The following is a 25,636-nucleotide window of genomic DNA, read 5'->3' as shown; positions in this document are numbered from 1 at the left end:
GCAGACAAACACAGTAAGTAAAGTACATGGCATGTTAAATGTTGACAGGTGCCTCATCTACATTGATGTATGACAAGATAACCAGTATGGCTAGGGTACAGACTGGATGGAAAGACATGGTAGGCGATTATGCTAGAACAAAGTCTGTCACTGGATGACAAGGCACCTTAAATAATATTTTTAAAGGACATGGATTTGATGCTATGGGCAAATGGAGAGCCATTAATGATTTTAGTGAAGGAGAGCAACATAACTGGATTTGTGTTTAGAAATAAAATACTAGTTAAGTGTAGTCTAGTAAGAATGCTGAGAATGAATTAGAGAGGGAAGCTGAGGGAGAAAATGGAAGCAAAAAAGCACAAACCCATTTATGGGTTCCTACATCAATGACCTAAACAAACAAGGAGCCTAAACTAGGGCAAAAACAGTGAAGAAAGCATATCCTGCCCTTTTTACAAGTCCTCACTGAGGGGAATGGAGGCAGATTCTTATCCCGAGAGTGCTCTCCTTTGAACAAGAATTCTCTTCTGGCTCAACAAGATGGGGATGTAGCCAAAGTGTCCAGTGTACTTCTAGACAGTGTGGAATAGATTCACTTACATTTGTGTATGACTTTTTTTTTTTAAATTCAGTTTGTTTAAACCAAAAACAAAAATTAAAAACAGGTCACACATTCTCCCATTCCCCACTCCCTGTCTCTGGCAACCACCAATCTGTTCTCTGTATCTATGAGCTTGGGTTTTTATTATTATTATTATTTATTTTTTAGATTCTACATATAAGAGAGATCATAGGGTATCTGTCTTACTTTGACTTATTATAGATCCAATTACATTTGTGTATGACTTTTAAAAGATACATTATGGTCCTGAGAAAATTACCTCTATCATAAAAGAAACACTATTACTGTCACTATCCACAGATCAATTCTCCTTAAAAAAGGGACTGAATAACAAACTGAGTTACCAACTACCAAAAGTCAAAGTGTCTTTTAGAAAGAAAATAATGCACTGTTTACCCAACCCTCATTCTCTCCCTTTCTATCCTTGCTAAGTAGTTGTTCTTTTACTTCAGTTGTACTTGCACTAAACACACTGGGCCATAAGAAAATAGACTCTCATTGCCATGAAGACAATTAATTAAAAATCAATTATTATTAATAATAATACATGTATGTATATGTATACATTTCTTTTTGATCGGCATCTTTCTTTCCTTATCATATTGGTCATTTACTGTGCCACGTTGCTAGCTGGTACATGTTTCTAGTATCGTACTTACCACACATACTACATTATATGCACTTAAAACATCGGTCTCCCATATTAGACTGTCTCCTTGACAATAAGGCCTACATTTTATTTATCTTTTGACTTTAACACAGCCTGGCAAATAATAGATGCTCAATAAATTTAATCTACGTCTTTGTTTACAGTGGAAGTAACAGTTTAATTTCAGAGGAAATAGAAACAATAAAATGTGCAGAAGAGAGCACTTATTCCCCCCAAAACATTAATTCACAGCCTTGTGAAAGGTGGATAGAACCCAACCGAGGCCTTAACCAGAATCAGAGTATGGAACATCACACTGACAGGGGAAAAGTCCACATAAAAATATGAGGGATTTTTACACTCTAACTTGTTGAGGCAATCCAGTCCAGCTCCTTTACCTCTGCTGCCACTAACCTTAGAACACAGATCTGGCACATTCTAGACACAATCAAGTATTACTAAAGGAGGTGGCTCTTTGGGTTTTTTTTAAACACAATTGTTTGTTTGTTTTAAAATCACTTTACTGAAGTATGACTGACATGTAAGAAGCGGCACATATTTAATGGACACAACTCAGCAAGCTTGGGGATAAGAATACACCCGTGAAACTGTCACCACCATCAAGGCCACAGACATATACATACCCATCACTTCCCAACATTTCCTCTTGTCCCCTTTATTGGGGTGTGTGTGTGTGTGTTAAGAACACTTGACGTAAGATCTACCCTCTTACTAGATTTTCAGTATACAATCCAGTTAGCTATAGGCACTGTGCTGAACAGTAGGTCTCTAGAACTTATTTATTTTGCATAACTGAAACTCTGTACCCTTTGACCATTACCTCCCCATTTCCTCTTACCCCAGCCCCGCCAACCACCATTCTGCTCTGTGCTTCTATGCGTTTGACTATTTTAGATTCCACATTAAGTAAACACAATTGTTTTGATACATAAACTTGCTGCCAAAATGTTTAGTGTTCAACACTAACACATATTTAGAGAGATAAATGGTTTAGTGAAAAAACCCACCACAGCCTTGGAACTCAGGACTCTCATTATCATTATTAATCTAGGAAAAAAATCTAATAACCTGGGTGCAATAATTTATCTTACTTTTACCTCAAGATTTTCATTTATGAAACAGGGATTATTATATGTGATCCTCCTTTCAGAAGGTTATACTCAGGAATAAATCATAAAAATCTTAAGAAATTCTATATACAATTTTGCTCCACTTTAACACCAAACAATAATAGTCTGTTTGGTACTGATAAGGAGAGGGACAAGCGAAGAATTCTCAATAATACCATATCCCATCTATATAGCACTTTATACTAAAGCTTCCATATGCTATATTACCTGCCATCACTAATTCTTGACAAATCTAATTGTCTTGACAAATCTATTAGATAGAGGGGGCAGAGATCTCCACCTAACAGACTGAGAAATTAAGATACAGACCAAATGAGTGAGATGCCCAGGATCACTTGATTCAATTCATCAATTCAATTGAACAAATATTTTTTGAGCACCTATCATGTGTCACGCACTTTTCTAGGAGCTTTGTATACAACAGTGAATAAAACAGGAAAGATTCCTGACTGCTTGGGGCTGCCATTGCAGTGGGGGATGGAGAGGCAGACTGTAAACAATATACTATACAAAGTAGAACAGGGTGAAGAGGATGGGAGCATGGGGAGCAGAGCAGGGATGCAGGCTGCAGATTTAATGGCATGCTCAGGGAAGGCCTCATTCAGAAAAGAGGACTTGAAGGAGATGGGGATATTACCGTTATCTGGGGGAAGAACATTCCAGGCAGAGAAAACAACTGGAGCAAAAGCCTTTAGGAAAGAGCATTTGGTGCATTTTATTTGGTGCATTCAGAGTGAGGAAGCTAATTTGACTAAAGTCAAATGAGAAAGAGGAGGAGTCTGTGAACAACACATCACAGAAGTCCAAATTATATAGATCCTTTAAACAATGACTGAGTAACATGAAGAGTCACTGCAAGATTCTGAGTGGAAAAATAATGGAATCTGACACAGTTTGTTTTAAAGGATCACTGGTTGCTGCATTTAGAAAAGTCAATGAAGCAGCAATTACAGAAGCAGAGAGACCAGTTAGAGGCCATCACAGTAAAATAAATACTTAGTTCTATCCAGGGGTAATATCAGTGGAAGTGGGAAAAAGTCAAGATATCCTTTGAAGTCACAGCCAACAAGATTTACTGAACAGTTAGATGCAGAGTCTAAGAGAAAGACAAGAGTCCAGAATGATAACAAAACTTTTGGCCAGAGCAACTGAAAAGATGGGAGTTGTCATCAACTGAGTTGGGGAAGTTGTGGAATAGAACAGATTTTGGGTGGGAGGATCAGGAGTTCAGTCTTGGAAATGTTCAACTTGAGGTGCCTGTTAGACATATAAGTGGAGATAGCTAGTAGGCAGTTAGATATAGAAGCCTGGAGTTCAGAAGAAAGGTCTGACCTGAGGGTATACATTTGAGATATCAGCATATACATTTGAGAGATATCAGCATATAAAAAAGAACATTTAAGGCCAAGAAGCTTAACTGCATCATCAAAAAAGTGAATGCAGATAATGAAGAGAAGAAGATCAAGTACTGGACCCTGGATATTCCAGGTGAGGGAAAACAAGAGGAACAAGCAAAGGAAACAGAGAAAGAGCAAACAATGAGATTAGAAGAAAACCAAGAGAGCATGAGGTATCCTGGAAGCCAAGTGAATAAATAAATAAATAAATAAATAAAGTATATGGGTGGAGCTTTATCAGAGGCAGCTAATAAATCAGATGAAGACTGAAAACTGACCATTGAACTACCTAACACAGAAATTGCTGATGACCTTGATGAGAACAATATGAGTGGAGAGATGGAGGCAAAGGCCTATCTGGAGTGCTTAAGAAAGAGTAGGAGATGGGACTTCCCTTGGTGGTCCAGTGGTCCAGTGGTTAAGAATCTGCCTTCCAATGCAGGGGATGCGGGCTCGATCCCTGGTTGGGGAACTAAGATCCCACATGCCACAGGGCAACTAAGCCTACACACCGCAACTACTGAGCCCATGCACCACGAGCTCTGGAGCCCACATGCCACAACTAGAGAAGAGCCTGCGAGCCACAACGAAGAGCCCACATGCCACAACAAAAGATCCCGCATGCTGCAACTAAGACACGACGCAGCCAAAAATAAATAAATAAATAAAAGGAAGGAAGGAAGGACAGGAGAGGAATTGCAGAAAGCAAGTACAGACAATTCTTTCAAAGAGCTTTCCAGCAAGAGACAAAAAAATCAGGCAATATTTCAGTGGGGGGAGGGGTAGGTAGTAGTATGGCAAGAGTAATTAATTGTCGTTTTTGAATTTTTAAGAAGGGAGAAAGTTTATATTCTGATGGAAATGATCTAGAAGAGATTGAAAATTTGCTCATGTAAGACAAGGAGGGTAAAATAACTAGAGTGAGAGCCTGGAGTAGGATAGAATCCAGTCTGCGAGTAGAGGGGTTTCAGTTAGAAAGGACAATGGATAGTTCATCTATGGTATCTTAGCCTGGGCTTCTATGACAGAATACCATAGACTGGGTGGCTGATAGTTCTGGAGACTGGGAAGTGCAAGATCAAGGTGCCAGCAGACTCAACATCTGGTGAGGACCTGCTTTCTGGTTCACAGACAGCACCTTCTTGTTGTGTCCTCACATGGTAGAAAGAGTGAGGGAGTTCTCTGGGGTCTCTTTCATAAGGGCACTAATCCCAGTCATGAGGACCCCAACTCTTAATACCATCACACTGGGCATCAGGTTTCAACATACGAATTTTGGGAGGACACAAATATTTAATCCATAGTATATGGTAATAGTTAGACAGGCAGACAGGCAGAGTATGTGAGTATAGATGCTGGTAGGTGGGTAGATGGGGCAGAGAGAGTCTGTGGAAGTTGTTTTCTTATTACTTCAATTTTCTTGATGGAGTAAGAACCAAGGTCATCAACAAAAAGTGAGTACGGGGGAGGAGGTTTGGGGTTTTGAGAAGGCATGAGAAAGTGTTAAAGTGCTCATCTAGAGAGCAAAAATATGAATGAACTTGGAACAGAGGGCAGCATTAAAGGTCCACTTGAGGCTCACGATCATGAACTCAAAGTGGGACTAGTCAGTAAAGCTGGGTGTTTCATTCCATCTATACAAAGTCACATGGATATGGGCATGGAGTAGGTGGAGAGCTGGATTCAAACAAGGCTGGGTTTTACAAGAAAGGGAGCCATATACACCAGCATGATTATAATAATCAACAATGGAATTTAAGCTGGGTAAGAAGAGGGGTGTGAAAAGGTAAGGGATCAATAGCTTGGAGGTATTGGTAGGTCAAAGAATTGTTGGGGTAGGGATTCTATAGGGAGTGAGCTGGAAAGACAGGCAGCAGAAGTGAAATGTTTAAGATAGAGATTAGGGAGGATAACAATAACAAGGTCTAAGGAAGAGTTTCTCAACCTCAGCGACTACTGACATTTTGGACTAGACAATTCTTTACTGTTCAGGACTGTCCTGAGCATTTGTAGTATCTTTAGCAGCATCCACGGCCTCTACCAACTAGATGTCAATAATACCAGCCCCCCAGTCGTAACAACCAAAATACCTCCAGATAATACAAAATCGCCCCAAATTGAGAACCACTGGTCTAAGGTATGACCAAGCAAGTGAAAGTGGTTGAGATCACTGGAGTACAGAAGGTCAAGAAACCAAGTGGGAGAGAACTGGAAGAATCAGGTATGAATGTATTACAATTGCCAAGAATTAAGATAGGAGTACTGCCAGAGACAGTGCGCAGGAGCCACGAGAGTCAAAACATGAAGCAGATGTCAGCAGATGACAATAATTAGGAGTGAGTGACATAACCTGATGACAAGGCTCAAAGCTGATAATACATCAGCTTCACTGTAGTGGTAAAGCTGGTATGAGAACTTAGGCTCCTCTCCTAGGGCTTTTTTATTTTATTTATTTATTTATTATTTATTTATTTACTTTTGGCTGCGTTGGATCTTCACTGCTGCACACAGGTTTTCTCTAGTTGCAATGAGCGGGGGCTAGTCTTCCTTGCGGTGCACAGGCTTCTCATTGCCGTAGCTTCTCTTGTTGCGGAGTACGAGCACTAGGGCATGCGGGCTTCAGTAGTTGTGGCACATGGGCTCAGTAGTTGTGGCGCACAGGCTTAGCTGCTCCTTGGCATGTGGGATCTTCCTGGACCAGGGCTCGAACCTGTGTCCCCTGCACTGGCAGGCAGATTCTTAACCACTGTGCCACCAGGGAAGTCCTCCTAGGGCTTTTTTAAATGTCTAGAAGGTGGGCAGACATTTCCACATGATTTCATGTTCAATTAAATTAGACTCAGAGAGTCAAAAATAGGGATTGGTCAAAAACAATTGGCACCACTTCTGAATGCCATATATAACACACAACTGAAGACACATAGTTTTGGCCAAATACCATCCTAAAAATAGGACACAACATCTTGGTTTTTAAAAAACTCTCAATTTTCTTTCTGGCCCTTACAAGTATTATACTGCCTTTGATGAGAAAAAAAAACATCTTTTATAAATGATTCCACTTATCTGTTTGCTACAGAGCACCATAAACAACATTTTCCTTAGATAACCAGTCGCCTTTATCTTCACATAGTCTAACCATCAAGGAGGACAAAAAGACCCTAATAGACTGATTGCAATCTCCAACTGTGTGTCACCAGCTCCTCTCACTGCCACCTGGAAAGATAATCTCACCAGATTGCAAGCAGATTTAGAGCAAATGCTCAATTTTCATCCCAACTTCCTAAAAGCATATTCACAAGGGAAGTACTTGTTGAAATTAATAGATGTGTCCCCTTTAGATAAGAAACAGCTCGAGATGGGCAATTCAAATTGTACTTTTATTAAATTCTCTCAAATGTACTGTCTCATTGCAATAATTAAATCTTTAGGCCACAAGGAAGCTGGGCTCATTGAACCTCCACAAGCCCAGCTGCAGAATTCTATCTTGTTATGGCTATACTGAATTTAAATTTTCTAATGCATAAACATGAAGCAGAAAAGATGGTGTCAAGGAAACATGTGATGCTATCATCCAAGTCCTGCTCAACTTTACAGATTACTGAATCTAATATTTAAAGCTAACATAGATAAGGGTGAAATCCTCTTATTTCAAGTCCCCCAAGAGGAAGTTATCAGAGCTTAATAGTGATATAATTATTAGACTTGCATAGTGCTTTTATGATGACTAAGGTGTTTTCATATATTGACTCTAAACTGGATGCTTTCCTATTAGGAAAAGACAACAAGATCTTCAAAGTAAGAACCAGGATTTAAATCTCAGCTTTGTCACATATTAGCTGTGTTATATTACTTTATCTGCTTTCATTTACTTATCTGTTGAATGCGGATAATAACTAACTTAACAGTTACTGTGGAGAAAAATTTCCCTACAATATGAATAGCATAGTTCTGACACATAATAGTTGTTCAATAAATAAACAATAGTTGGGCTTCCCTGGTGGCGCAGTGGTTAAGAATCCACCTGCCAATGCAGGGGAAACGGGTTCGAACCCTGGTCCGGGAAGATCCCACATGTGACGGAGCAGCTAAGCCCGTGCGCCACAACTGCTGAGCCTGTGCTCTGGAGCCCGCAAGCCACGACTACTGAGCCCACAAGCCAAAACTACTGAAGCCTGCGTGCCCTAGTGCCCGTGCTCCACAATAAGAGAAGCCACCGCAATGAGAAGCCAGTGCACTGCAACGAAGAGTAGCCCCCACTCGCCAAAAGCCCACGTGCAGCAACCAAGACCCAATGCAGCCAAAAATAAATTAAATAAAATAAAATAATTTTTAAAATAAATAAAAAACAATAGTCCTCTTGTTGTTAATTGTAAAACACAAAACAAGCCTCAGAGAATGAAAACACCATAACCTTATTGTAAGGTCTCTCTCCTTGAAAAATCTACAAAATGTTCTGATTTTGATACAACAGATCATAAAGTCACGCTTATAGCTATTTTAGTCTTTATTTATAATTATAACACAAATGAACATAGAGAACAGGTACCTACCTTCCAAACTCTCTTGCTCATCTGAAGTATAAGCATCCATCTGACTTTGTTCCCGTAAGAAACGAATAACCGCATAAACTAGGTGCTTGATGGATGACATTTTTAAAGTTTAAACACTTTTCCTTGATAAGAAAAAGGAAAACACTGAAATAAGTAATTTTAAAGAATCAGTGAAGATTATAAATCACAAGGGTCATAAATTACATTAAAAGTAAAAAGTCTGTATTATCTTCATTCCTTTCTTTTTAAAGAGTCAAGAGAGCACAAAGTATAGATATGCTAATGTATGACATTTTCATTTACACCCAGTAATATTAGGTTATGTTAAAACTTGCAAAAGTAAAATCTTTCTCAAAACATGTACAACATAGCTTAAATTCTCACTGAATAGTTCACTGTCTCTTAACAGTTTATATGGTACAGATCCAGAAAAGGACAGGGGTATAGATGCAGATATAGAAATCCCCAAAAGGCTTTAGTACTAAGTTGAGGGAGATTTCATACTGCTGACTCAGAAGCTGATCCACACTGAGTATTTTCCTCTGTTTCATGAGATTTTTTTCAAATGTATGCACAATTTACACTCCACCTACTTTTGTAGGTGGAGACAGTTATGTGATGAGAAAATATATTAGGGAAAGGTTGTTCAGCCATTGGGTGTCATTTTTAATAAAAATGGCATTTCTATTTAATCAAGACATGTCAGAAAATCATTGCCTAAGACGATGGATACTACAAACCGACCAATGCTCTCTGCAGTGGCTGTGCTCTCGTGGACAAACTGGAAGCTCTGGGTCATGTTCATTCACATGGAATACTATCGCATCCAAACAGTGGCGCAGGGCCATCATGCATTAATGGCTTATTTCCAATAAATCGAATCATCCATCTGCTCCCCAGGTTCCCTAATTCAAAGCCAGGGTGTGGTACCCACCACTAGGACGTTTATTATTTGTGTGCTTATTTTAAAAGCGAGCCCAGCCAACAGGCCATGGGGCTGCAAGTACTAAATAAGGCCCCAGGGCAGAAGGGTGAAAAAAGAATGGGGGGGGAGGGGAGCGGGGGTGCGAGGGGAAATGGAGAAGGGCAACCTCCTCCGGGCTTCTCCCCCTTCCTCTCCCCAGAGCACATCGACCTCCATCTCCCTCCCTTCGGTACCCAGGCCTCGCCTTGGCCCTGACGGGGTTTGCTGCGGGTGCGCGGTGCAGGCCCGGTCTGGGGCGGCGGGAGACGGACCCCTCCCATACAGAAGCCCCTTACCAGGGAAGAGGACGCGAGACAGTGGTAGCGGGCCCGAGGGCGTCGGTAAGTCGGTCCGCCGCCCCGCTGATTCTCCGGGCTTGAGCCTGGCTTCGAAGCGCAGCACTGCGAACGGTGGCCCAAACTTCCCCGGCTCCCAGACCGCCGCCGCCCCTTAGCCCACCCAGCTGTGCGCTTCAACCCAGCTGAGGAGCCTCGCCAGAACCGCCCCCGGGGCGGTGCAAGACGCACAGGGCGGGACGCGGAGCGGGCGCGGGGCGGGGCGGGGCCGGGCTCAGGCCGGGGCGGGGCCGGGGCGGGGCTGAAATGGGCGCCGGCTTGGGGCTGACGCACGTGGGAGGGTTCAGGCGGAGCTTGCCGCCGCCGCCGGTCTTGTCTCTCCTGCTAGGCCGCTGCGCGGCTTCCCGGCGTCCCGAATCCCTCACCCCCAAACCGGAGGACAGCGCGCCCTCAGCCGCCGTCGCCTTTCGGCGCTCCCATGATAGCCCAGTGCTTTTCGGCTGTGCGAAGCCTCCACAGGTACCTCCCGTGCGCGTGTTAACCTTGACCTTGGGCAGAGCGGGGTCTTCTGCCCCGTCACTGCCAGGCGCCTCCGCCCAGCCTTTCCAGACAGCACCCCTCCGACGCTCCTGGAACCCTCCCTCCCCACAGTCCGCATGGTCTACCCCGAGGGACACCTGGCGCGGGAACTTGGGGCCACCTTTTCTTCATCCACTCCCTTGAGAGGGCGTCCATTCCCCTTTGTTTGGGACTGCCTCAGCTGCAAGCAGTGAGACTGGTCCCAGGCCCAGCCCAAAACGAATGCAGAAATATGGTCGGGATAAGTAAATCATTTGACTTTCGTCCCCATCCAGAACTGCAGACCTGTCGTTAACAGTGCCAGCAGCTGTAGACTCGAATAACAATTCTCATTTACCCCTCATGCACATCGTTAGCATACACATCGTTTAACACTCGCGCAAGATGCAGCCGCTATGATTTTGCTGCTTATTTCCGTCCATGCTTTCTAATTTCCTTTTTATTTACTTCCCATAAAACATTCGGCCTCTGGCCGGGGCTAATTGACTTGGCCCCAAATGGAGGAAATGATTGCTTGGACACGGTTTGGTGCAGCCCCAGCTGCTGTTTTGGACTGCTTCCTTAGCGCCCTCGCCACACCCCTGTGCCGTAGACCAGTAGCAACATGGTGAGAGAATTAAATTCTTTGCACGGATGCGCTGGATGGAATGGTTTTCAGAAACAATGCCACTACCACCCGCATTCCCAAATCTAGCTTTGAACTGAAAATCTGAATGAAGAACCAATAGAAAAAGGGAAATATGTGTTTCTTGCTAGATCCTTATAAAACCTTTAGAACCTAGCAATCAGCCTGTAAGCTTTTTAACAGTTTTCTGTTGTACGTTGCCACTCATCTGTGTGGAGCCTTAGGCTACTCAGTCCTTATAGTTTTGGCGCATCTGGGGACAGTAGTGATTATAAAGAGTTAGTGTGATGATTTTGACCATATTTCAGGCTGTCCTTTTAGTCTGCAGGCTGCAAGTGGTATAGCTCTCAAATGAAGCTATACCAACAAATGAAGAAATATATATCTTCCTATAATGCAGGTGTGAGAAGAGAGAATAAATTTCATATTTGACAGTAGTTCTCAAACTTTTTAGTCTCAGGACCTCTTTACCACTCAAAAATTACTGAGGACCTAAGAGCTTCTGTTTATGTGGGTTATATCTTTCCTTATTTACCATATTAGAAATGAAACCAGGGAGATTTTTAAAGTATTTATTAGTTTATTTTTAAAACAGTAATAAATTCATTACATGCATAAATAACATTTTTAACAAAAAATAACTATTTTCCAAAACATCTCCAAAACAGTCAGTGAGAAGATGGTATTGTGGATTTTTTTCCTTTGGGTTTTTATTTTTAATTGTGGTAAAATATACATAAAATTTACCATTTTAATCATTTTAAGTGCACAATTCAGTGGCATTAAGTACATTCACATTGTTATGTAATCATTACCACTATCCATCTCCAGAACTTTTTCATCATCCCAAACTGAAACTCCTCATCATCCCCTCTTCCAGTACCTGGTAACCACTATTCTTTCTGTCTCTTTGAATTCGACTATTTTAGGTACTTGATACTAGGGGAATCTTACAATATCTGTTCTTCTGAGACTGGCTTATTTCACTTAGCATAATGTCTTTAAGCTTCATCCGTGTTATAGCATGTGTCAGAATTTCCTTCTTTTTTAAGGCTGAGTAGTATTCTGTTGTATGGATATACCACATTTTATTTGTCCACTCATTCATCCATGGACTTTGGGTTGTTTTTACCTTTTGGCTACTTTGAGTAATGCTGCTATGATCATTGGCATGCACATTTCTGTTTAAGTCTCTAATTTCAATTCTCTGGGATAGGTACCTAGAAGGAGGATTACTGGATCACAGGATAATTCTTTGTTTAATTTTTGAGGAACCACCTTACTGTTTTCCACAACAACTGTACCATTTTACACTCTATTGGCAAAGAACAAGAGTTCCAGTTTTTCCACGTCTTCATCAACACTTGTTTTATTTATTTATTTATTTTAAAATAAGAACCATCCTAGGAATGGCATTGTTTTGCGTTTTTGCAAAACAAATATGTGACTTAATAGAAGGTAGCTGGATTCTTACATCTGCTAACACGTTTATTCTGTTGCACTGGTTCGTTTTGGTTTAAGAAGATGAAGAAATCCCACCTGTCATATGTAGTTGGAAAAAGAAAAGTATTTTTATAGACGTTTTAGATAATCATGGGTGTTCTTTGATATCACATCAAAGTTTGACAAGGTGTAGTTTTTATAAGAATGGTTGCAATGTGAAATATGAAACTGTCAACGTACTTTTTCTTACTGTTACGTTAAAATCCATAGGTCTGTCTTACACTTGTAATGAGTCTCTTACCTATGCATGATTTTGTAATATCAGACACTATTCATTTGGAAAATAGTGGCTCACTGTGTTATACATAGCTTCCTAATGTTGACATATTTTACATTATCAAATAATCATATTCCTTAATATCATCATCCCATCATAAAAGTCTTCAAATACTAGAAAGCTGGCAAGCTCATGGTGGCAGATACAATTTTTCAAAATTCTAATTTTCATTTGAAAGCTGAAATTTTATCATCGGTAACAAATACCATCAGTTGTTTTCCTTGAAGTGACAGTCTTACTATGTTACATTTTTGAGAGGATTTCTGCAAAACACTTAAGTCTGAGTAACCATGGTTTGTCTGTCAGTCATTTTTTCAAGTATAAATGGTGTTCCATGAGAAAAGCAGGTATTTCAGTTCACAATTCAGTCAATTGCACAAGTGCTTTTAATTTGCACAACCAAATCCTCTGGACAACCATTGTACTCAGGTATTCAGCCGGTGCACTTTATGCCTACTTTGCCACACATATATTTAATGATTGAGATTTAATAAAATTAATAATTTTTACTATCTCATCAAGGACATTCTAAAGTGGAATTTACATTATTTTTAGCATGAGGGAGTGACAGTGAAGAATATAATGACTACTAGGACAGTTTGGTGTCATTGCCTTGATTTGTTCTAAGGTGCCAACAGTTTTATCTACCATTGCTTTTCACCATCAGTGCAGACGTCAACCAAGTGAAAAAGGTAAATAATGTCTTAGTATTTTTATGAAATACTTTCAACCTCACATACTCCTTGAAATGGTCTCAAGAACCATTCCCCATAGGATTGCAGACCACATTTTGAGAACCACTGGTATGTGTTATGCATATTCTTTGTTTATGCATGGAAGAAAATAAATGTAAAAAGCCGTACAATTATTACTTTTTTAGAAGCTAGCAATCTACCATAAATATATTAACTATTTTGTTACTTAAGGGCATATATTGCAGTTAATCAACATACTCTACAGTAGTAGTAGTCATCCACCCATGGTTCTTGTGAGTGACTTAATCACAGAATCTCTGTTTCAAAATCTGTATCTTCCTAAAGGAGTCAGTACTTGACTGACCACATGGAAGGCCCTCTATGTACTCCTGATTTCCTGTTCCCTTTGACACTTGGGAATTCATTTTAGTGTTATATGAGTAACTAGGTTTTTACTCAACTGGCTTATGATTTCTCTTGGGTTTTCCTGTTGTTATGGTTGCTATATACTCGTTTCCCAAATCCAGCTTTGCAGCCAGGATCATTGATGGGGGTATTTAGCCAATTTCTTGGGAATAAGTAGACTGGGGATCTGAAGATTGAATTGTACTTGCTGTTCAGCTAACCTCGTGACCTTAATTAAATCACCCAATTTCTCGGATTTCTCTTGAATTCCTTTTTTTTTTTTTTTTTTTTTGCGGTACGCGGGCCTCTCACTGTTGTGGCCTCTCCCGTTGCGGAGCACAGGCTCCGGATGCGCAGGCTTAGCGGCCATGGCTCATGGGCTCAGCCGCTCCGCGGCATGCGGGATCTTCCCAGACTGGGGCACAAACCCGTGTCCCCTGCATCGGCAGGCAAACTCTCAACCACTGCGCCACCAGGGAAGCCCCAAGACATTTTTTTGAAAGACTTTTTCTTCTTATTAAGTGAAACAAAAAGGAAATCAACACAGAAACTGCAGTAAGTATAAGAGAAAGTCCAGCTTGCAAAATATAGATTTCTGACTTACCATAGCTTATTTTGGAAGACCCTGTTCTTTTCCACCTACTCTGAGATTATCTATACCTTCTGCTTAGCGTTCAAAAGGGCACCCTCTTTATTTCTCAGACACACTTAGCTGGTATCTTTGATACCTAATCTTACTTGCTGTCAAGACCAAGAGAAAATTCTTTTTCTGCCTCACATTGTAGACAGGGTTGTAGGGACTGAAATAGTTGACGGCTGCTTGCCACAAAGCATGACATGTATACTATAAGGCTACATTGTTAGATCTTATCATTCTAACACTGAAAATTATATATTTATACAGCTTTCACATCCTCATAGGAATTTTCTGGCAAGACACAGCAAAAAGAAACACAAATTATTTATGTAAATGAGAAGAAAATGAATGATAGTAGATTCCAACTACCAGTTGTACAGCTTTTTTGGAGGTCTCATATTCAGTCACTTTTTCATTTTACAAATATTTACTGAGCATCTGTTAAGTTATTGTTTAATCTCAGCACCACCTTATCCTAAACTATACAACATTCCCTTGTAAATCCTCTCTTTTGCCATTGTCCTCTGTCTCAGTGAATGTCACCAGTTACCCAAGTCAAAAGCCTTGGAGCTGTTCCTGGCCTTCTCTCTGTAACGTTTCCGTCAACTCCCAAGTCTTCAAATTCTTTCTCTTTTCTCTATTCGAGGTACCACCGCTATAATCCAAATCTTTATCATCAGTCTCAGCCTCAGTTTTTGCTTCCTACTAATATACTTTCCTTATGAAAAAAGAGATCTTTATGAAACGCAAATGTGATGTGTCACACTCCAGTTTAAAATTCTTCTTTTGATTGCCATGAATCTTAGGATAAAATCAAAACTCTTTCATATGGTTTATAAAGCCCTATACAGTCTGACCATGACTTAGCTCTCCCAGCTTCTCTTAACTCAATGTTTCAGCCAGAGAATTCATATCCTCATCTCCTGGCGTTAAATTAACACATGTTAATATCTTATTTGCAGTATGCGTCTCTTCCCCTACCTTTCCACAGCCTAGCTAATACTTGTCATTCAAACTAAAACTTATCATAGGGCTTCCCTGGTGGTGCAGTGGTTTAAAATCCGCCTGCCGATGCAGGGGACACGGGTTCGTGCCCCGGTCCGGGAAGATCCCAGACGCCGCGGAGCGGCTGGGCCTGTGAGCCATGGCCGCTGAGCCTGCGCATCCAGAGCCTGTGCTCCGCCAACGGGAGAGGCCCACGTACCCCCCCCCAAAAAAAATGTGATCACAAATGCATGTTTCCCTAAGCAATATATGGTTTAGTTTCACATGATGGAACTAGTTTGACATGGCTGTGGTTCATTTTTTTGGTTGTTAGGTCTTTCCTTGTGTGACCATTCCAAAATTTATTATCCATTTTCTCGTCAGTGGGTTGTTCCCAGTTATTTGCTATTATAAGCAATACTGCTGTGAATATTCTTGTATTTTCTCCTGATACATATGTGCAAGGGGAAGACCTAAGAAAAATTGCTGGGTTTGTAGGACATATGTACATTCTCACCTTTACCAAATGATGTCCAATTCTTTTCCAAAGTGGTGATGCTAATTTACTCCCTCTCTCTGTATATCCTTCATGAGTAGCCATTGATCCTCCATCCTTAGCAATTCTTGGTGTTGTCAGACCTTTTACCAATCCAAGGTTGTAAAATGGTACCTCTTGGTTTTTTATGTATTGCTGTGTTTACTAATGCGTTTGAGCTGTTTTCATGTTTATATGCCATTTGTATTTTATGCCTGTTAGTGTCTTTTGCCCATTTTCTTATTTGCTTGTTTATTTTTTTCATATTGAATTTAAGTACTATTTATATATTCTAGATACGTTTCATTTGATTTCCATTCAAAAGTACATATTTATAGTGTATTTTACCTATGCCAGCCACTGAGCTAACTCTGAGAATGGAGCTGTGGACATGACAAATTATCCCTGTCCATGAGGGTTCATGCCCCTACTCTGTTTAAGGACTCAGAAAGTAATCAAACATATCTCTAAAACAGATTGGGATAGATGCTGTTAATATCAGCTTAGTTTGCACTTCCTCAGGGTCAACTTGCCTGACTCCTACTAAATTTGATCCCTCTGAATACTGTAAGTAATTCCGTAGCATACACGTTATTATTAATAGTGTTTGTCTTCCACAGTAGTTCACAAGTTTTCTGAGATCAGGAGCCTGATTTTTTGTTGTTGTTCATGTCTGTACCTCCAGCATTTAGCATGGTGTTGTTCCCAGAGTAGTTGCTTAACAACCATATGTAGTGACTGGATGGATGAAAAGATGTCATCAGTGGTAATAACTGAAAATTCAGCATTCATTCCTGATATCTAAGGAGTATAGGCCTAGATTTGGCATTTTTATATTGACAATGACAGTATAATTTCTAGTAGGAAGTAAATATTTCAAACCCTATAGGAAATAGCTCATTGTGAATTTCTATGCAAAAAAAAAAGTTGCAAGAGGAAATTTATATCTAAGTATTACTTTAGATCTAGTCGTGTAATAAAAAATTACAGAGTAGAGTGCAGTAGGAAGCTAACCTAACCAACAGACTCATAGGAATTTTGAGTATATACTAGGTGATATGAGGCAGAAGAGAAGCCATATGTTAAAAGACATGATCTTTGTCATATTCCCTTGTCACCACTGAGGGCATTCAAATAGTGACTTGGTGCCTTACAGACCAGTTGGTGGATCTGTAGAGTAATAGTCTAATTAATGAATACTCTCTATATTAATATACATTAAGATATTAATAGCAAAGCTCATTCTACATTGTCAACCTGGATATGAAAGAAGTTGAAAGACGTGCTAGTTTCTGAAGTACTGGGTCAGAAGCAACCAAGCTGAGAAGTTAACAAAGATGAACTTCTCATGAGTGGGCGTGGGGTCAGCCCAGGGCAGAGAAACCAGACTCTCTGGACTTGTATGACCTGGGAGTTACTTGGTACTGGGGAAACACATGACATTAAGCAGAGTGTAATCCTGAGAAAAGCCAAAATACTTAACTTGTTGTACAGACCAGGAAGGTAATGACATGCAGCTTGCCCTACTTGGTGGAAGAAGTACCCAGGAGAACCCAAAAAAGCCATGATGGTGGATTCATATACTGGAACACATCTCATTCCTGCTCTATTAGATCTAGACCCTGTGCTATAAGTACTATACTCCCATAACTGCACAAAAGAAACTGAAGGGAAGTAAAAACAAAAAAAACTTGCTTAGAATGGCAAAAAGGACCAAGGCTACTCAGTAAGATGTATAACAGCTCATCAAAATGTTCTTAATGACACTGAAAAATTGTAAAGTTACAGAAATGATGGATAGTAGAATGTGGTTGATTGAAACCTATACATAACTTTCAAATCTTCATTCACTCATGTCACAAATATTGGCCAGCCCAATATTTGCTTGTTGAAATTTACTTTGTACTCCCCCTCTTTACCATAATTAATTTGTGATTGCTTACCTTAAAAATACACCTTAAGATTAATAAAGGGAAAAGAATATTAGGCAAAAAAAATGTTTAAACATTAGAGTCAGTCTAATTCTTTTAACTGGGTTCAGAACTGTTAACTTTCTGGCAGTAAAGGCAAAGGGAAAACATACCGTTAAAAATTATCAGAAACAGAGTTTTTCCTGGTACTGTTCGTGAGATAAATTTATCATGTCGGTGCATTATACAGGGGAAATTGAGTGAATGCAATGAATAATAGCCTCAATAATACTTACATAGTAAACGCATAAGTAGACTTTGTATGGGCAATTTCTTATTCTGATCTTTCTTAAAAGACCAAGGCAGTACACGCTAGTAAGGGTGATAAGGCACATACATAAATAATTATAATACAAGATGGAGGGTGATAAGTACCACAGAGAGTAATAGAGAAATTGATATGGGAGTTCAGAGGAAGGAGAGATTATTTTCAGGATAAGAGGAAGTGGCAAGGTCATAATTGGTCCTGGAAGAGTGGTAGGATTTGGACGTGTGGAGACCAGGGGAGGGAGTTCTCTTCCCCTCAGGCTGTTTACCTGAATTTAGAAATATGCACATTGAGTAAGTTGAGTGTCCAAGGCAAACATGCTAAAAACTAATGAAATGACTCCAAGAAAGAGAATGTACTACACCTTAAATTTATACAATGTTATATGGGAATTATAGCTCAATAAAGCTGGAAAAAGAACAAAGCTCAGTATGTAGAGATTTACACCACAAAAAAAAAAAAAAAAAAAGGGAAAGAGAATCTGCAGGGACTTCCCTGGCAGTCCAGTGGTTAAGATTTCACCTTCCAAAGCAGAGGGTGCAGGTTCGATCCCTGGTAGGGGAGCTAAGATCCCACATGCCTCAGGGCCAAAGAATCAAAACATAAAACAGAAACAGTATTGTAACGAATTCAATAACAACTTTAAAAATGGTCCACATCAGGGCTTCCCTGGTGGCGCAGTGGTTGAGAGTCCGCCTGCCGATGCAGGGGACACGGGTTCGTGCCCCGGTCCGGGAAGATCCCACATGCCGCGGAGCGGCTAGGCCCATGAGCCATGGCCACTGAGCCTGCACGTCCGGAGCCTGTGCTCCGCAGCGGGAGAGGCCACAACAGTGCGAGGCTCGCATACCGCAAAAAAAAAATAAAAATGGTCCACATAAAAAAAAAAAAATCTTTAAAAAAAATACATTTAATAAAAAACAGAGAAAATTTGCAAACCACATGGCGTTGGAAGCAGACCTGGTTTCAGATGCTTGTGTAATCTCACTAAGCTTCAGTTTCTTCAACCCTAAAATAGAGATAACGTTTACTACCTCCTACAGTTTTTGTAAGGAGCGCAGGAACCATTGTATGTGAGAACATCTAGCACAGTGTTTGATACCAAGTGAGTCCATAATAACTTATAATTTGCTCCCTTCCATTCAAGGTAAAAGAAAGTAGTTCTAAGGACTTGGATTTTTTTTTTTTTTTTTTTTTGGCTGTGTTAGGTCTTCGTTGCTGTGTGCAGGCTTTCTCTAGCTGCGGCGAGTGGAGACTACTCTTCGTTGCAGTGCGCGGGCTTCTCATTGCAGTGGCTTCTCTTGTTGCGGAGTACAGGGTCGAGGCACGAGGACTTCAGTAGTTGTAGCACATGGGCTCAGTAGTTGTGGCTTGCAGGTTCTAGAGCGCAGGCTCGGTACTTGTGGCGCACGGGCTTAGTTGCTCCGTGGCATGTGGGATCTTCCCGGACCAGGGCTCAAACCCGTGTCCCCTGCATTGTCAGGTGGATTCTTAACCACTGTGCCACCAGGGAAGCCCTAAGGACTTGGATAATTAAGAACTGACTAGGGATCTTCTTCAACTTATAGTGGAGTTATGTCGCCATGAACGCATCTTAAGTTGAAAAGTCAAAATACTTTTAATACACCTACCTACCAAACATCATAGCTTAGCCTAGCCTACCTTAAATGTTTTCAGAGCACTTACATTAGCAAAAGCCTATTTTATAATAATGTGTTGAATGTCCCGTGTAATTTGTTGAATACTGTACTGAAAGTAAAAAACAGAAATGTGTGGTTACAGAATAGTTGTATGTGTATTGGTGTTTACCCTCATAACTGCATGGCAGACTGGAAGCTGCGGCCCACTGCCACTGCCCAGCATCATGACAGAGTATCGTCCCATGTATCTCAAGCCTGGGAAAAGATCAAAATTCAGAGTTTGAAGTATAGTTTCTACTGAATGCGTATCGCTTTCACAGCATCATGAAGTCAAAAATCTTAAGTCTAGCCATTGTAATTCAAGGACTGTCTATACTTGTGAATATTGAAAGTCACAAATGCTTTATCAGTGACTGGGGGGAGGCTATAAATGACCTACTAATGAAATTAATAGTGAAAAATTAAAGTTCCAGAGGATCTCAACTCACTATAACACCATTCTAATCAGGAGGAGATTCTTAATAGTATCAAATATGAAGTCTTATATTTAAGCTAAACACATCACTTATCTGAGAGCAGGATGATGTAAGAGCAGCACATGGGAAAAACTTAGAACCTTGAGTTGTTTTCGGTTTCAGTATGAATTAGCAGCTTGATGTGGCTGCCAAAGAACAAGAGAGGAAAGAGCCACTAATCAGATGACACTTTAAGTCTTGGGTGTTAGTTGCCAAATGCAGTGGATACTTTTCAGTCCTGATTTTGCTTGGTCTCCACGTAACATTTACACTGTTGGCCACACATGATTTCTTGACTTCCAGAGAATCAAATTCCTAATTTTCCTTTATTACAAGGAATCCTCAAATTTCTTTCAAGCTTCCTTTTCCTGACACTTGCCTCTCAAGCCCTAGTTTTTCTCAAGTTTCTATTCTTAACTTCTACTGTAAATCCCTTTTTTTGTCTCCTTTCTTTGAGCAGACATACATGCTGGAGTCTCTCCCACACACCCTGCTGTCTGAAACCTTCCCTCAACCCACCTGGTATGCACTTTTCCTTTCCATACTTTTCTAGATTTCCCCAGTGTTCTTATCTACATGCTGTTCTTAGATGCCCCAGTCCATTCTAAGAATTGTACATCTGAATACATCTGCAGCTATGTCTCCCACCCGGAGCCCTCTCCTTGCCTTCAGGTTCATATATCCAACTGTCAGGTCACCACAGCTTCATACCCTGGCGTATGTCATAAGCACTGGAAAAAAATCAACATTTCCGAAACTTACCTAGTAGTGTTTCCCCAAACCTGACCTTGCATTTTCTATTTGCAAGAGTAAATGTGCTATGTTCATTTGCTACGGTCCCACCCACCAACCCACCCACCCAAACTGGAAACTATGACATCCTGTCTTTGCCAGTTTTACCTCTTGAATATTTCTTGAACCCATTGTTTCCTCTTCCACTCCCACTACCACTTTTTTAAAAAATATGTATTTATTTATTTGGCTGTGCCGGGTCTTAGTTGCAACACGTGGGATCTTCGTTGCTATGTGCGGGATCTTCGGGATCTTAGTTGTGGCATGTGGACTCTTAGTTGCAGCATGCAGGCTCTTAGTTGCAGCATGCAGGATCTAGTTCCCTGATCAGGGATCAAACCCGGGCCCCCTGCATTGGGAGTGCAGAGTCTTAACCACTGGACCACCAGGGAAGGCTCCCTACTACCACTTTTAATTTAGTTGTTCATCCATATTACTGAAGCCTCCTAACTGACCTCCTTTGCCTCCTAAAATGGACCCTTCATACTTCCCACAGCTGTTAGAGTACCTAGCTAAAATGCAGATCTTGTACATACACACCTGTGTTCACAGCAGCACTATTTATAATATCCAAGACATGGAAACAACCTAAATGTCCATCAACAGATGAATGGATAAAGAAGATATGGTATATATATGCAGTGGAATATTATTCAGCCATAAAAAAAGAATGAAATAATGCCATTTGCAGCTACATGGATGGACCTAGAGATTATCATACCAAGCGAAAGTCAGAAAGAGAAAGACAAATACCATATGATATCACTTATATGTGAAATCTAAAATATGACACAAATGAACTTATCTACGAAACAGAAACAGATTCACATAGAGAACAAGCTTACGGTTGCCAAGGTGGAGGGGGGTGGGGGAGGGATGGATTGGGAGTTTGGGATTAGCAGATGCAAACTCTTATATAAAGAGTGGATAAACAACAAGGTCCTGTTGTATAGCACAGGGAACTATATTCAATATCCTATAATAAACCATAATGAAAAAGAATATATATGCATAACTGAATAACTTTGCTGTATACCAGAAACTAACACAACATTGTAAATTAACTATACTTCAATACAAAAAATAAATAAAATACAGATATTACCTTCTCACTCAGGGCTTCGATACAAAGTTTAAGGTCTCCAGCATGACATAAATAAACCCATGGAATCTTGTCTATCAACCTCACCAGCCTCATCTTTCTCTGATTCCCATCTCTAACTTCCAAATTGGTTGTAATTCTTGCAATACACTCTACCAGTGATTGAAAATGGGCCTTTGCTAATCCTGTCCTCTATTCCAGGCTTGCCCTTATGCTTCTTCACATACCACACCCCATCCTTCCCTGGATAATTCCTGTTGATGCCCCCTCCCCAAGAAGATTGCTCTGATTTCCCAGTCTGAGTATTGTTTCTCTGTCCAACTGTAACATCTTGTCTATAATTCTGTAATTGCATTTACATGATATTGTTGTTATCTGTGTCTGATACACATAAGATCAATAAGTATCTGCTACATTCATTTTAGTATGTTTTTCTGCCATACTAGCCAGTAGGGTCCTTAAAGCCTTATTTATCTTTTATCTTTAGCAGCTAGCTCTGTGCTTACTTTCCCCAGAGCTCCAAATGCATGCTCCACTTCTCTACTTGGATATCTTACTGACATTATAAACTCAGCATGTCTATAATTGAATGCCTATAAAGCTCCAATTTCCCCCAGTCTTCCCACTCTCTCCCCAAAAAAGAAAAAGAAGGAAACATTCTAATCTGCTTCTCCTCCTGAACCCTCTAGCTATCACTCACATCCATGCAAAGCCAAAAGTGGTCATCTTAGACTTCCTCTCTCCTCCCACCCTCATCTCACCAAGTCTTGTGGGGCTGCTGTTGAAAGATTCAGTCTAGACCCTCCAGTTCTGAAAATCTGTTGTTCTGTTGGTAAGCAGCAGCTTGGCTTATACAAAATAATATAACTTTGGGGGGTTGAAAGAAGCAGCTTAGTAAATAGTTAAGGTTTCAGACTCTGGAATAAGATTGCCTGGTTCACATCCCAGATCTGCCACTTAGTTGTGTGACTCTGGCATGATTGTCAACTGTTCTCTGCCTTGGTTTCTTCATCTATACAATGAGGATTAAATGAGATAATGCATTAAAAAAACAGCACAGTGCATGGACATAATTAGCGCTTCATAAGTGCGTAAATGACTTTGTATTATATTCAGGTAGGTGCTTTTCTTTGCTTTCAGTGTGACTTCCAAACCTCAAGGACCTAAGGTTGGTAGTTATTCATCCTTCATGTTTGTTAGGAAGTGTTTTTAAAACCTGCCTTTTGTCTTTTATCGGTGAGGAAACTCTCTTCTCTGCTTTAAAGGGTAGCCTTCTGATATACAGACAGTCAAAGAATTTGAAATCATTTTTACCATCTTGAAGTAAATTAAATACGTGTCATTGTTATTTTCCTTTCTCACATAGTCTGTTGATTTACTTATTTCTCACATAAGTAAATGACAGTTGGCTTCTAGGGGTTGCTGGCCAGACCAGCAGGAGAATTGGGATATGGCATGGGTCAACACAGAGCCACATGGACCATGCCCTCTTATTATGTCTCTGTCTGTCTCAACAAGGACAGGAAAGAGTAAAGAAAAGTAGCAGGCACTGACAAGGTGTTAGGTTAATAACTGTGGGCAACTTGAAGAGAATGGCAGAACTGTCAAAGTGAATGGTGTGATTGGTGATTTAGTATTTAACAACATTTGACTCCAGAGCAAGACTGCCGGAGTTACCACTTATAGCTGTGTGACCTTGGGTAAGTTATTTGACGTCTCTGTGTGTCAGTTTCATCATTTCTAGAAATGGAGATAAAATAGAGTCTCTGTCACAGTGTTGTTCAAAGGATTAAATGAGTTAGTATATGCAAAGCAGTGCCTGCTGTGTAAATGTTTGACACTGTTTGTATTGATGGTAGTGGCAGTGGCCAAACAGCAACTAGAAGCTTATTCATTAACTAGATGAAGTAGGAAGCCAGCCATCTGATAGCTATGTCCAAAGTTGTCAGCCTCAAGTTTTAGATACACTAGAAAGCAGTATCACTTTGAATCTTCTCTAATAATCCATTTATAATGTAATATTCACTGTATCTGCAGTGAAGTATAGTTAATTACTTGACTTAGCATCACTGAGCTTCATCCTAAATTAAAGGATTTGAACCAGCTGGTTTCTTAGGCCCCTTCCAGCTGTGAATTTATGAACCTTCATTTACTGGTCAAATACATTTTGTGCTGTAGTTTCTTCTAGCTTCTTCTTACATGTGCTCTAGTTTTCCCTTGGGGTTTGCTCCATTCTTATCCCTTTTAATCTGCTTGTCAGCATGACTGTTGTTTTAATGTTGAGTTATTATGTTTTTCAAACCACATGTCTGAGGTTAGAATAGCAACTAGAGCTATTTTTAATTTAAAATTTTACTTTTTATTATGTAAATTTTCAGCCACAAATAGAAGTCATGAAATTAGTATAGGTTTAAAATTACTAGCTCATGGCCAATCTCTTTTCATATGCCTCTTCATCCTCCAATTATTTTTTTTTTTTTTTTTTTTTTGCGGTACATGGGCCTCTCACTGCTCGTGGCCTCTCCAGTTGCGGAGCACAGGCTCCGGACGCGCAGGCTCAGCGGCCATGGCTCACGGGCCCAGCCGCTACACGGCATGTGGGATCCTCCCGGACCGGGGCATGAACCCGTGTCCCCCGCACCGGCAGGCGGACTCCCAACCACTGCACTACCAGGGAAGCCCCCTCCAATTATTTTTAAACATATGCCCAACATTTTATTGATACTACTTTAATCATAAGTATTTCGGTATATAAATAGCTCTAAGAGATAAAATTTTTTTTCAAAAATAATCACAATACCATTGTCACATGTAAAAAATAAACACCCATTTGTGGTTGAACCAGTCTTTAAAAATAAAAGCAAACTAGTTATTAGCCAGGCCTAGGAAGAGGATTTGGGCATCATCATTCACTCAACAAAATACCCATGCATAGATGACCCAAAAAAAAAACCAAAAAAAGGCTAAGTATTAAATACTGTACTGAGGGGAGAAGTCTTTCTCCTGAGTAATTTACTAAGCATTTCAATTCTGAAAATTATGCCCCAAACACCAATTAAATGTGCCAGAAGCAATTTATTCATCCGCCTAGAGAAAAATAAAAGTGGAATGTCTTTTTGAGTTGTGGTTTTCCATGTATGTGGGTACACCCTTTACTAATGAATTATTGAAGAAGTCTTGATTTCATTTGTGACACAGTACTTGATTTTAGATGCTCTGTGGTCTCAGGTGGCTTTTCTTAAGCCAGTTAAAGGATTTAAGAAAAGAAGTCTGTGCATGTTCATTTATTATAACTTTATTTAAAACCTGTAATTATTAAACCACTTGTCCTATACAAGTCAGTTAGACTATTATCTTCTGTTTCTTGTTTTCAGAACCTGAGATTTTTCTACTTCATTCTTTATAACTTAGTGATATGAACCTTTTGTAAAAGTTCTATTTTTTTTTAATAAATTTATTTTTATTTATTTTTGGCTGTGT

At 40.2% G+C, this 25,636-nt stretch overlaps 2 protein-coding genes across 4 annotated transcripts in view; one reads left to right on the top strand and one right to left on the bottom strand.

The window, feature by feature from the left end:
• Positions 1–9,835, bottom strand: part of SGTB (small glutamine rich tetratricopeptide repeat containing beta) — a 46,944-nt gene extending 37,109 nt beyond the window's left edge. The window contains exons 1-2 of the mRNA XM_032629084.1: positions 9,630–9,835; positions 8,370–8,491 (exon numbers count right to left, since the gene is read on the bottom strand). Of these exons, the coding sequence (XP_032484975.1) occupies positions 8,370–8,469 (100 nt within the window). The 5' untranslated portion in view covers positions 8,470–8,491; positions 9,630–9,835. The remainder of the gene's footprint in view (positions 1–8,369; positions 8,492–9,629) is intronic.
• A 112-nt stretch (positions 9,836–9,947) lies between these two features.
• NLN (neurolysin) overlaps positions 9,948–25,636 on the top strand; it is a 100,404-nt gene continuing 84,715 nt past the window's right edge. The window contains exon 1 of one of the 3 annotated variants that reach the window (XM_032627830.1): positions 9,948–10,148. In XM_032627830.1, the coding sequence (XP_032483721.1) occupies positions 10,108–10,148 (41 nt within the window). In that variant the 5' untranslated portion in view covers positions 9,948–10,107. The remainder of the gene's footprint in view (positions 10,149–25,636) is intronic. The other 2 variants (XM_032627831.1, XM_032627833.1) reach the window with 2 other exon arrangements.

Source organism: Phocoena sinus, chromosome 3, assembly GCF_008692025.1.
Source record: "Phocoena sinus isolate mPhoSin1 chromosome 3, mPhoSin1.pri, whole genome shotgun sequence".
Lineage (NCBI taxonomy): Eukaryota > Metazoa > Chordata > Mammalia > Artiodactyla > Phocoenidae > Phocoena > Phocoena sinus.
This window is presented reverse-complemented; position numbering and strand designations above follow the sequence as displayed.